Source organism: Nuphar pumila, chromosome 13 (genome assembly GCF_984573655.1).
Source record: "Nuphar pumila chromosome 13, dmNupPumi1.hap1.1, whole genome shotgun sequence".
In the NCBI taxonomy this organism is placed as follows: domain Eukaryota; kingdom Viridiplantae; phylum Streptophyta; class Magnoliopsida; order Nymphaeales; family Nymphaeaceae; genus Nuphar; species Nuphar pumila.
Genome location: NC_143261.1, coordinates 15,840,888 through 15,854,422, shown reverse-complemented (window position 1 = coordinate 15,854,422; position 13,535 = coordinate 15,840,888). Strand labels below are relative to the sequence as shown.

Below are 13,535 nucleotides of genomic sequence, written 5' to 3'. Positions count from 1 at the left end.
AACTTTTCATGCGAACTAAAATATAATCCTAAAATTTTATAATGCAAACTCCAACCTATGTGTTACTTTGATTAATCAAATGCTCACCCTGGTTTATTAAAAAAAAAATGCTCACCCTGGACAGCCTCCCTGAAGTTTTGACGCTAGTAGTCTGTTGAAAAGGGCTCTTTGCAATTGTCTACTTTTGCTCTACTCTTTCCCAATTCTAGTTTATTCTTTTATGGAGGTTCTAAAGGGAACCTCAAACCATCTGCCTTTACATGTGGACTGTACCTTATGCTGTTCATAACTTCGTACCTTAGTAAAGATAAACATATTACTCCTTTTTGTTGTTAGTGACTGTTAAGAAAAAAAGAAAGAAAATATATAAAGGAATAGTAAAGGTAAAATGTAGCTCTTGTTCAAGAGTAAAATTGTTAGTATAGAAATACTCAACTATATGCTGCTGAAAATTTGCCAAATGGGGAAGCAAAATTGGGATGTGATGTGAGAAATGAAAGTAATAAATGAAAGGTTATAAGTACATGTCAAAATACAATCATACAATCATAAAATCACATATGAAGCATTTATGTCTCTATGAGCCGCATAAGACATCATCAACCATCAACTAATATTAAATATCTTGCAATTAAGAATATACCACAAGACTCATACTTTCATATTACATAAACAAAAATATCTCACAAGAACAAGTTTTTTAATAAAATATAATACATCAATAATCATAATGATCTTCATCATCAATATCTTCTTCTTCTCCTTCTCCTTCTTCGACATTCACATCGTCTTCAACCAAGATACGTGGGGTCTTCATCATCTACCTCTTGTGCTCCTTCTGTGTTAATCTACTGAATGTTCTCTTCATTCAAAAGAGTCTCTGCTTCTTCTTCAACCTATGCATCCAATTCATCAAAATGTTTTAAACTGATGAGATCAAATTGCTCTTTGTGCTTCCTTACTGATAACCTTTCGATTTGCCTAAAAAGCTAACATGAAAAAATTAAAATTAGTTGGGTTTTGAATGAAAATGACAAATAAACTTTATAATTTTATATACATCTGTCTCAATCGTAAGTTGTAGCGAATGTAGATGAGGACATTGAGCCTTTTGTGTTCCAATCTATTTCTTCTTTTGGTTTGGATTTGCTCAAAACACTTTATTTTTTCTCACATTCATTTCAGTAAATGTTTGGTTAAGAATGTGAATGACAAAAGCTCTCAAATTTGGAACATCACTTCCAAACCTAGCCCATCACATGTCAAAAAAAAACAAGAAAATAAAAAATGAATAAGACGATAACAAATACAATCATTCAAAACATCATAACTAAATAACAATTTGAAATTAAAAGTGAAATAGACAAAATAAATTATCTGGATTTATCGTGGCATGATTTTGCAATGTTGTGGGTCTCCCCATATCATATAATGCATTATCATATGCTTCAATTTCTTATGAATTTGATATTGAATATTATAATCAGGGTTTAACTTTTTGATGCGATCTAAAAGTCTTTGTTGACTTCTTTATCCATTTTAAACATCGGGGAGTATCTAAATGTAGGATTTAAATAATATGCTATAACATTAAGAGATTGATGAAGTTGCTCACTTCACCTATGATCAATGATGTTTCATATAGGTATGTAATTTTTTTCTTTCCTTCAAATTATCTCTAATGGCTTCTTTTGCCTTATCCATGGCCTCATAGAGATAATCCATAGCTGATCTGTCTTTACTTTCAACCAATTGAAACACCTATACCAAAGGTGTAGTTATTCTCAACAACTTGACGCATGAATCCCAGAATTTGCTTCTGAATACAATATCTATAATTTTTATAAGCTTTTTGTTTTGTGCATGGGGATATGCATTTTACTCATCTGATGAAAACATTTTTTTAATGTAACTCTATTCTTTACTAGAGTTTGTATTGTCAAAAAATTCGTAACAAATCTTGTAACTACACTACGAATCAACTCAACACCACCGGTGTATTTTTTTATTAGGTTCAAAACTCATGCATGATTGTAAATAAATTTAGTATTTTTTTGGCAGCATTCAACTGTCTGATGCACCTTATCCATGTTGTCGATGTCCTCAAGCATGAGGACTATGTAATGGGCAACACACAGGGTCCAAAAGAATGACCTAAATTTTTTTGCCAATTCTTTACTGACTGCCCTATAATTTACTGCATTATTAGTAATGAACTGTACAATGTTTTGAGACTGAACCTCTTCCACAACCTAGTTAAAAACCCTCAACAGTACATCTGCTGTCTTGGGTGTATCAGACAAATCAACTGATTTCAAAAACATGGTTCCTTTGAGGCAATAGATAAAAAAATTTATCAAGGTACTTGACTTTTTGTCTGTTCACCCATCTGCCATGATGCTACACTCAGTTTCTCTCCATGACTGCCTCATCTCATCACAATATGCGTTCATTTCTTTCACATTAGCGTTTAAAACTTTTCTTCTCAAAGCATGATATAGAGACATTTTTTATCCAGGCCTGATATTGGTTATGGCATCTTCCATGGCCTGAAAATGAAATGAATTTGTCTCATTGAAGGGAATGCAGACATCATAAAACCATCTCTCAACTGTGACATCCGCTTGCTCGACTAAATGCTGAGAAGTCATAGCAATACGAATGTCAGGTTGTGCCCTAAAGACAGTCCTAGGAGGGAAAAAACTCCTAATAGAGCCTCTAGCTCTACCTCCTGGTCTTCCTCTCAAAGAATTCCCTCCCCGTCCTCTTCTTTTTGTGCCTGCTGTCACGGCCTTTTTTTCGACATTCTTGTCCCGCGATTGCATTTGATTTTTAATTGGTTTTCACTCGTTACTTGAGTGCACCATTGCCATGTCGGATTTTCCGATGCCATCTTTTCCCCAAAACACTCAATAACAAGTAAAAAATAAAGATTTTTTTTACCTTAACACCCTTGAGTGGAAAAATGATGCAGTGGAGGAATCAGCCGTGAAACACCAGTCGACTGAAACGTGAAGACTGATCCTTCCAGATCGTGTGATGCACAGATTTAGAGAAGAGACCCCCACCGATAATCGGTAACGCTGACGCAAGGCACCGGATCAATCGATCCGGTCAATAATTTATTATTTGTTGAGAAAGACTACAATGAGTCAAGACAACGTAACCAGCAAGAAAAAATGGAAAAGTGTTGTATCAACTGGCAAGCAAACAAATAACATAAATGCAGTAGCCAAAAGGCTGCTGCCAAAGCTGACGTGAAACTGAAACAAGCAATGAAGAAAAACCAATAGGAAAGAAAAGAAGGCAATGACAAAAACCAAGGACTGACAGAGGAATAATAAAATATTCAGACTGAGAAAATGAATCAACACAAAATGACAAGAAACCATAAAGGACGTGCAGCTGAAGGAAAGGAATAACAAAGAAAACTAAAAAGAAGAAAACCAAAAGGTTGCGCTGAAACTTTTTTTCAATCCCCTATTTCACGAAACCCTAGGCAGCTTATTTAAAAGGATTTAGTTGGACCCGGGTCTCGGGTCCGAACCTGGACCCGAAACAACATCTGCGTGCTGTTGGGTCTGTGATGCCTGGGCCTGCTCTGCATCAAAAAATGGGTGAAAATGCACTCTTGAGAAAATCACAACTGTCCTCTCCCTTGCGCACGAATTGGCCCCCAAATCGATCTCATGGAACCTAAGGTGTGTGGGTTCCCTTCTAATACCCTCTAGACATATGGAGAATTCGGCCCTCAAGAGGCCTTTTAAACCCAAAATGAAAAAAATTGACTTTCGGGTCTTTTTAAGTGCGCCAGATATCATACGATACGAGTCGATACACGGGTGTATCATACAATATACCCGATACATGTACGATACACACTCGTATCGTGATATGGGTGTGTATCGTATCGTAAACCCCAAAAGTAACAATATGTATCGTGTTGTGTCGTACGATATAGCACGATATAGACAACCTTGGGAAAATCATTGTTTATTAATGTCATAATTGTTGAGAATAGGTGGTTTTTAGTTTAAGTTCTTTTATATTAGAGGTCTTTTGAAATTTTGTTCTCATAAGGACTTAGATGTAATTTTTCCTTTTAGCCTCTCTCTATTTAATATAGAGAGAAACCCTAATCTAAATGTAACGTGATTAGTTTTCTGTGCAGCCGACTCTCTCTCTCTTCCTCTCTCTCTCTCTACACAGGTGGTTGCTCCCTTCTACATGGTATCAGAGCTTTCGATCTCGGGAGCGTGATCACGAGAGGACTGATCTTCACCAACGAGAGAAAAAAAAACCCAGACTGCGTGAAATCAGGTTTGATGTTGCACTATTGTGGAAGATCTGATAACAAATCTGGGATGTTACCCAGATCTAAGGATGGAGCTCCTGTCGTGATTTCCTGGAGCCGTAACCATTTTTTTTTAATCTGGAGTTTTTTTTTCTTTTCGTGGGAGTTTTTTTTTCTCTTCATGGGAGTTTTTTTTTCGTGATCTCCTGTCGTGATTTCTTGGACATTGACGAGTTCTTGTTGTTGCGTGCTTGCCGTGATTGACGTGTTGTTGGCTGTTCCTGCTGTTTGGGTCACGCAGCAAGTTTCTGTGCTGCTGCGTGCCAGCCGTGATTGTCATGTTTTCTGTGCTGACTGCGTGCCAACCGTGATTTTTCATTTTTCTGTGCTGATTGCGTGCCTGCCGTGATTCTGAAATTTATTTCCTGTGTTTGCTGCGTGTGATCGAGATATGATTAATCTATTTAATTGTCTTCTGAAGACTTATTGGCCGTTATGCCTTATATGTTCGGGGAACAACAGTTGTCGTGATCATCTGTGTTGCAACTGAATTTTATCGTTGGTCGTGGTGTGTTTGGGTGCAGCAATGGTCGTGACTCCCTGCTGTGTCGAGTTTTGTTTCGTGCTGTGTTAGTTTAAGCTATCCCTCTGTCGTGAAAGCAGCAAGAGTGATTCCCTGCTGGTTGTGGGTTGTTTTTTTTTTTGAAACAGCAGGGCTGATTCCTTACAGTGTTGGAAAATTCTACTTGAATACTTGTTGTTCAAGTGAGCAGTATGGCTGAACATTCGAAATGTGATTTTAAAATGGAACAGATTGGGGAGTATAAGGCTTTTGCCAACCCCTTCTCGTACGGCTCTTCCGTCAGGTTGAATGAAACCAACTATGCCAGGTGGTCCAGAACTTTTATGATGTCGGTATCTGGACATCGTCGAAAACATATTCTGTTGGAAGACGAACCCCCTGAAAAATTGGGAAAATATGTTACTTGGGATGAAGATAATGACATAGTTATGTCATGGATCATGAATAGTGTCGAACCCCATATTGCAGATGGATTGATCTACTATAATACAACCAAATTGATGTGGGACAATCTTCGTGATACATACTCACAAGAAACTAATGTGAGTCGTATCCTGCAAGTAGAACAGGAGATTTATAATTTGCAGCAGGGAGATCAGACCTTGGCCTAATATTATGCCTCTGTCAAAGCTGCGTTTGAAAGACTTAATGCTCACAGGCCTCTTTGTTGCTCGAAGCAAAAGGATCATCAAGAACAAACCATGGTTGCTCGTTTTCTTACAGGTCTTTCTTCAGAATTTTCTGTTGCAAAAGTTCAAATGTTGACTGGATCAGATGTTCCCACTCTTGCTGATGCATACAATCGTCTGAGTAGACTTGCGATCTCTCTGCCACAATCTTAGCCTGTGACTCAGTCATCTGCTCTTGTTGTTTCATCTGGTTATGGGCGTGGAAATACTCAGAATATCAGAGGACAAGGACGTGGACGTGGTATGGGAGGCAGAGGAAAGCTTCAATGTACATTCTGTGGAAAATCTGGACATTTAGAAGATCGTTGCTGGGATAAGCATGGTCGGCCAACCTCTTCTTCATCAAAGTCATATACTCCTAAAGCAAATGTTACTACTATCGAGACAACAAACGTACAAGAGAATATCTCTGCAAGTGACCGTAGTATCACCCTCAGTCGTGCTGAATATGATGAGTTGATAGCTCTTCGTCCTTTCAGTTCCATTTCCACTCCTCCTGTAGCTGGTGTTGCCTATTCAACCGAAAATCATCTTCATCCGACTGACATTAAGTGGATTATTGACTCTGGTGCTTCCAGATATTTATGTGGAAATTCACTTGTTTTCTCAGATATAAAGGATATTAATGCTCATCGAGGAGTCTCATTAGCCGATGGGAGTTCCTCCCCGGTCGTTGGTCAGGGAAATATTTCTATATCCTCCTCATTACAGTTGCAAAATGTTCTTCATGCTCTAAACTTTCCTCAAAGTTTACTTTTTGTTAGTTGCCTTATAAGAGAGCAAAACTGCAGAGTAATATTTGATCCGATGGGTTGTCATTTTCAGGATTTGCTGACGGGGAAGAAGATTGGTGGAGGCTATGAAGAAAATGGAGTCTACTATCTACATCATCCAATGGGTAATGTTCATGCTGCAGTGGAACACTCATTCAGTCCTGTTCACTGGCATCGTCGTCTTGGTCATTCTTCTTTGTCAAAGCTTCGTTCGGTCTTTCCTCAAATTCCTTCCACCACATCATTTCAGTGTGAAGCATGTCAGTTGGGAAAGCATCATCGAAGTTCGTTCCCTTCGAGTCAGAGTCAGTCTAGTAATAAAGCTTTTGAACTTCTTCATGCAGATGTATGGGGTCCTAGTAAGATTCCTACTAGGACTCAGTGTCGTTATTATCTTGTTATTGTTGATGATTTCTCTAAGTTGTCATGGGTATTTTTAATAAAAGAACGATCTGAAGTTCCAAGTATTATCAAATCTCTAATTCTTGAAATAAAAACTCAGTTTGAATCTATTGTCAAGATTGTTCGCACTGATAATGCTCTCGAGTTTAAATCAAAAGGTCTGTTACAATTTTACCAAGATCATGGCATCCAACCACAAACTTCCTGTGCCTATTCATCTCAACAAAATGGGGTGACTGAGCGCAAACATCGGCACCTGCTTGATGTTGCCAGGACCATTATGATTCAATCCAATGTTCCTGCGTTATACTGGGGTGATGCGATTACCACTGCTTACTATCTGATCAACCGCATGCCTTCGTCTTCTGTGGGTGATCAAATTCCATTACATATCCTAAAACCTAATGCCCCACTTTTCTCTTTCTCACCAAAAATATTTGGATGTGTTTGTTTTGTACACAAACTTGGCCCTGACCGTGATAAATTAGCCGCTCAAGCTACAAAATGCATATTTTTAGGTTATCCAAAAAATCAAAAGGGCTATCGATGTTATGATCCTATTTCTCGCCGAGAGTATGTCAGTGCTGATGTATCTTTCTTGGAATCTTCTCCATATTACTCTATTTCCGGTTCCTCGCTGCAGGTTGATCCAGCTGAGTCTTTTCCATTACCTATACCTCCTTTTCCTTTGGAATCTGTGCCCTCATTACCGAACCAAACTTTATCCTCTTCCAGATTTAATAATCCTCCATTGGTATATGTGCGTAGAGCTCCACCTCCGCAAGAGCCTTCATCTTCTTCTTCTCCTGAGGTAAGTTCTACTGACAATAGTGATCTTCAGGATGATGATAACATGCCTATTGCTCTACGAAAGGGGACACGACAATGTACCTTATATCCCATATCTCATTTTGTCTCCCATGCCAGAATTGGACATCAGATGAAGTCTTTTATTTCAGCCTTATCTGCTGAAACTATTCCTCTGAACTATCAACAGGCAGAACTTGATAATCGCTGGAAGCTGGCTATGCAAGAAGAAATGAATGCTTTAGTATCTCAGCATACCTGGGATCTAGTTGATTCCCCAGCAGATGCTGACATTGTTGGATGTAAATGGGTATATACAAAAAAGTACAAATCTGATGGTTCTATTGAAAGTTACAAGGCCAGATTAGTAGCGAAAGGGTATACTCAGACATATGGTATTGACTTCTTTGAAACTTTTTCTCCTGTTGCACGGATGGGTACCATCCGTCTTGTTCTCTCAGTAGCTGTTCAACATGGTTGGAACTTGTGCCAATTAGATGTGAAAAATGCATTTCTATATGGGGATCTATCTGAGACCGTTTACATGCAACAACCTCTAGGATTCGAGGTTGAGGGGGTGTCAGAAGGTGTGTAGATTGAGAAAGGCGATTTATGGCTTGAAACAAAGTCCTCGTGCATGGTTTCAAAAGTTGTTTGAAGTGATGTCAAACTTTGGCTTTAATAGATCAACAGCAGATCATACACTATTTATAAAGAAAACTAGCTCTGACATAGTTGTTATGGTGATATATGTGGATGCCATCATTCTTACAGGAGATGATGTGAAAGCTATTGAAGCCACAAAGGCTCATCTTCAAAAACACTTTGTTACAAAAGACCTTGGTTCACTCAGGTATTTTCTGGGTATAGAAGTTGCTAGGAGCCGTGAAGGGATGGTTTTGTCTCAACGGAAGTATGTTCTTGACTTATTAAAGGAAACAGGCATGTTGGGAGCTAAACCAGCAAATATTCCCATGGACCATAAAGTTCAGTTGTTTGAAGAAGGGTCAAAACCAGTTGATAGCAAAAGCTATCGCTCCCTAGTAGGGAAGCTATTATATGTAACTGTGACCAGACCGGATATTGCTTTAGCAGTAAGCAAAGTTAGCCAGTTTATGGACAAACCAACTGAGGTACACTGGAATGCAACCATAATGATTCTCAGATATCTAAAATCCTCTCCTGGAAAGAGGTTATTGTTCAGGAAAAGTGAAACTCTGGAGATAGTAGCCTATTCTGATGTTGACTATGCTGGATCTGTAGTAGATAGAAAATCTACCACAGGATTCTGTGTGTTTTTGGGAGACAACTTGATTTCATGGAGAAGTAAGAAACAAAATGTGGTTTCCAGGTCGAGTGCAGAATCAGAATATCGGGCTATGGCCCAAACAACTGCTGAATTGATGTGGGTTCGCACTGTTCTTCATGATCTCCAGGTGAAGGTTTCCTCTCCAATGACCATGATGTGCGATAACAAAGCGGCAACATATATAGCAAACAATCCTGTCTTTCATGAGAAAATAAAGCACATTGAGGTTGATTGTCACTATGTAAGAGATATGATTCAAGCTGGTCATATCACTACCAAATACCTAAAGTCGGAAGACCAAGTTGCAGATATGTTTACAAAGCCTCTTGCTAGGCCAAATTTCTCAAAATGTTGTGACAAGCTGAGCATGATTGATATCTATGCTCCAGCTTGAGGGAGAGTGTTGAGAATAGGTGGTTTTTAGTTTAAGTTCTTTTATATTAGAGGTCTTTTGAAATTTTGTTCTCATAAGGACTTAGATGTAATTTTTCCTTTTAGCCTCTCTCTATTTAATATAGAGAGAAGCCCTAATCTAAATGTAACGTGATTAGTTTTCTGTGCAGCCGACTCTCTCTCTCTCTCTCTACACAGGTGGCTGCTCCCTTCTACAATAATAACTAGTAAGCAACAAATAATAGAAGAAGATCAGCATGAGACACTTATGAATTATATACAAGAGGGTACATGATAGTGTGCATATATCCTTAACTTCTTATAATTTGAAAGTCTTGAAATTTGTTCCTTGACTTTTTTTTTCCTTTAATCAATAACCTAAAGTACCTTTGAGTTTAATGAAAATGAATATGCTTGCACTTTAAAATTTTATACAAAATGCATTGCCATTTTACATTTATTTAATCTAATTAAAACTGGTCAAGTATAGTACTGTTATTGTAGGAATCAAAATTCATTAGTTCTATAAATGTGTTATTTTATGAAAGTTCATTTCTCATGTTGAAAATATGATGTGCTTGGAGACATGCTTTCCAAGTCAAGGAAACCGAGTTACAAACACATGTAGCTTCTGGATTTTGAAGTGAGCTTCTCAAGATATGTAGAAGCTTTCAGTAACCAATTTAGTAGTATTTGGTTTTTCATTTTTTTATCACTCTACTTGGCTATTTCAACATGGGTTAAGCTTTGGCTAGTGGTAGCTAGTTTTGACTTAACAGAATAAGATTGAATGTGGCAGGACTTTGCAAAAACTTAGCTGAGTTTTTATTTTGGCATCAAATTAATTTTTTTTCTAGTTTGGGGGGAAGTTATTTGATAAACATTTCCCAGAATATTGGCTGTGTGATGTAATATGAAAATGCTCTTGCTGTTGCTATCAAAAGCAAAACACTACCATGAGTAATTTTGCTATGAAAAAGACGCAACAAGAAAGGACCCATTCTAAGGGAGCCAACCAGTTAATATCCCAATGGTCCATCTGTCTTCAAGAAAAGTGTGAATAAAGCTAACTCTATCTCTCTCATTTTGGTCATCTTTTCTTCTTTTGATTACCCTTAACATAAGATGCAGCTGAAAACTTAATGATAATTTTTTTGACTTCACTGAATCATTCTCAGCAAACATATTTATTTTCATTGAAGATATAGGTGACAATATTATATTATATTTACCACCATAGCAAATACCAGCTTGCATATTACGACTTTTCAAATTTATTCTATGATGCCTTGAGAATTTGAACATAGATCTTTGTGCTACCAATTGCTATCTCAGTAATTTAATGTGTATATTCCATGATATATGATGGAAAAAAAGATTGCCCCTTCCTATATCTTTCTATTTTTTTGTCATATCGCCTTCTACGTTTGAGGTGTATGGTCCTAGAATATGTTGTTGTTTGTACGTTTTTCTCCATTTGATGTTTTTTCTAACTTTGGTTATACAGGAAGGTCGGGCATATGCTGAGGAGAATGGGCTTTTCTTCATTGAAACATCTGCAAAGACTGCTATTAATGTGAATGAAATTTTTTATGAAATAGGTAATACTGGCTTTTAAATTCTCAAACTTGGAAAATTTCTGTTGGTCAGAAACATGGTTTTGCTGCCTGAGATAAATGAAGGTTAGTCCTTATTGTGTCGTTTCTATTTGATGTTTGTTTCCTTAGGCACATGACAGTAAATCATGTTTGGATCCTGGTTCTTAAGGTCTTGATAGCCTCCAACAAAAATAGTGTTTTTTCAAGGCGTCAAACCCTGGTTGTTCCATGCTATGTTATGTAATGTTACCCAAAATTATGTTGCAGACTATGGTTCTTTGAATGAGAATTAGCTGGAGATATTGGTTGATATTACTTTTATTAATTAAACAAGTGTGTCAAAATAATTGATTAATTCTTTTGTGTTATGATGCATATTATAATAAAGTGCTAGATTGATTACATTGAATTGAAAACCCAGTGACATCTCTCTGGTTTTATTTAATTATTTTGTAAACTAAATCAGCACCACACCTGTATCACCTTGAAGGCTATTCCTCACACACTTGCATTGTTGTTATGCCAACTAGCCCAGCCAATCTTTTATTAGATTTATACAGGGTATTCTGCAGAGATTGGGTTTCATAAGTCCTAGCAGGTGTATTTCTTTTATGGACGATAATATTACATATCCATTTTCTTTCCCTTTTTCAGGTATACTTTTTTGTTATTTTTCATATGGTGTTATTTCTTCATAAAAGAATTGGATTGGACTTGACTGTGGTTCTGCAGTAAATTTTAAAGTGAAAGGTTGGATGTTATTTGAATATTTTTTCAGATCATGATATGAAAATGAACAATGTAAAGGCACATCCTGGTGCTTGTGAAAAGCCATTATCTATTTGGTGCATTTTATAGATGTGGTTTGATGTACAAAATCAGCATTCTTGGCATTGTAAGATCCCCACATGCAGAAACATGTGCTTTTGTGAAAGTTTTCATTGGTGAGACGATAATCAGGCACATGGAATTCCTTCTCTATTATCAGAAGGTTCTCAGGCCGAACTGTTTCAGATGGGATGTTTCTGAGCAGTCTGAAATATATGCCAGAGAGAACATTTGATCTGGAATATACCTTTCTAGAGTGGATGTGCCTGTAATGGAAATGGAGATCCGGACTTGGACTTTCTTTTGATGCGCTGTTCATATCTTCCATTAGTGGGCAATGCATGATGAATTCTTATATGCATTGTTGAAAAGAAATGACTGGTATTTTGTAAATATTATTCAAAAGCCGTGCATTTTATTGGATGGACATTTTCAACTCTGGAGAGAGTTTAGTAGGTTCATGATTGGTATTCAAGTTATGAGCTTGGTTCATATCTGCTTGTTACCTAGGATTGCCTGACACTGGTTTGTATAAACACTTTCATGTACATTTTGTTAATTATGTGGGTGGAGATAACCTAAGCCTCTGTTGCAGAAAGATTTTCATGTTATGTTTTATTAGTTACATATTACGTGGAGATAGCCTAAGCCTGGCCTGTAAAAGAATTTCACATAATTTTATTACGACTAAAATTTACTTTAAGAGGGAAAAAGAAAAGCTTATTTCCGTAAAAACTTTAGCTTCAGCGTTTTATTATTTTAGGAAGATTGGCTGATGTAGGGTTCTACAGAAGAATGTAATGTATACACGTATGCACGTTAAAAACTGCTCATCAGACATTCTTTTCATGTTGTAAATACAATCCTGTCTGACTCATTTCTGCTAGATGCACTTGAATAACCTCCCATTAACCTCTTTTCGGTGTATTTCTTACCAAGTTGCTGATTAGCTGTCTAAATATTGTTTCATGCAGCAAAAAGGTTGCCCCGGGCCCAACCAGCTCAGAATCCAGCAGGAATGGTTCTTGTTGACAGGCCAGCCGAGCAGCCCAGAACTGCAACTTGCTGTTCCTAAGTAGTCCCTCGAATTTGGAATACCTTTCTTGACATTGGTAAATTATGATTGTGAATTTACTGGGAAAACGTATTACTTCTTGATATTTCAGGTCATCTAGTTGTCTGATGCATTGATGAAAACCAGTGAAGCCTGGGACAGTGGAAATACTCTGTTGCGTGCTGATAGTGGTGGACACTCTGAGACAGCTTGGTGGGGGTTCAAGGCTCGGTGCATATCCTGCATCAATTAAGTTGGAAAGTACTGAAAGCTTTTGTGTCAAATACTGTAAATAGATTTCTTTTGTTTGCGCCAACATCAAAATGTCATGATAGTACAGTACCAAGATTCTGAGGCATTATAATAACGACTGCTCTCGAAAATACAAAACAAAGTACACATGCACTATTAGAAGCCCAATATGGGATAATACACAATGCACTACACAAGCTCAAAGTGCACACAAAACTTCAAAGAGTCAAAAAGATTAACACAATCAACATAAAAAATATACTACACAAGCACAAAGTGCATACAGGACATCAAAGAGTCAAGAAGATCAACACAATCAACATATCTTTTATTGCACAACACTTGCAAGAATCTAAAATCTGCTATACAAAAGGTGACCAGGATGAGCCCACAAGGGCTCCGCTCATTTGGTAGGGGCAACTTGTAAATGTTATCAAGTTGACAGGGCGTCATAAGTTCGAAACCCATGGGTGGCGTTCCTTGCTGCAAGGTCGAAGATGAGTGTACTCTCCAGTGGGCAGGGAGGACCTAGGGTTTTACCAACTGGAGGTCA

The 13,535-nt window shown here is 37.5% G+C and overlaps 1 protein-coding gene across 2 annotated transcripts in view; it reads left to right on the top strand.

The window, feature by feature from the left end:
- Nucleotides 1-13,124, top strand: part of LOC149817905 (ras-related protein RHN1) — a 29,553-nt gene extending 16,429 nt beyond the window's left edge. Inside the window, exons 6-8 of one of the 2 annotated variants that reach the window (XM_089984237.1) lie at nt 10,758-10,851; nt 12,651-12,751; nt 12,843-13,124. In XM_089984237.1, coding sequence (XP_089840363.1) covers nt 10,758-10,851; nt 12,651-12,751 — 195 coding nt within the window. In that variant the 3' untranslated portion in view covers nt 12,843-13,124. Of the gene's footprint in view, nt 1-10,757; nt 10,852-12,650; nt 12,789-12,842 lie in introns of both variants that reach the window. The other variant, XM_089984238.1, reaches the window with a different exon arrangement.
- Nucleotides 13,125-13,535: the final 411 nt, after the last annotated feature.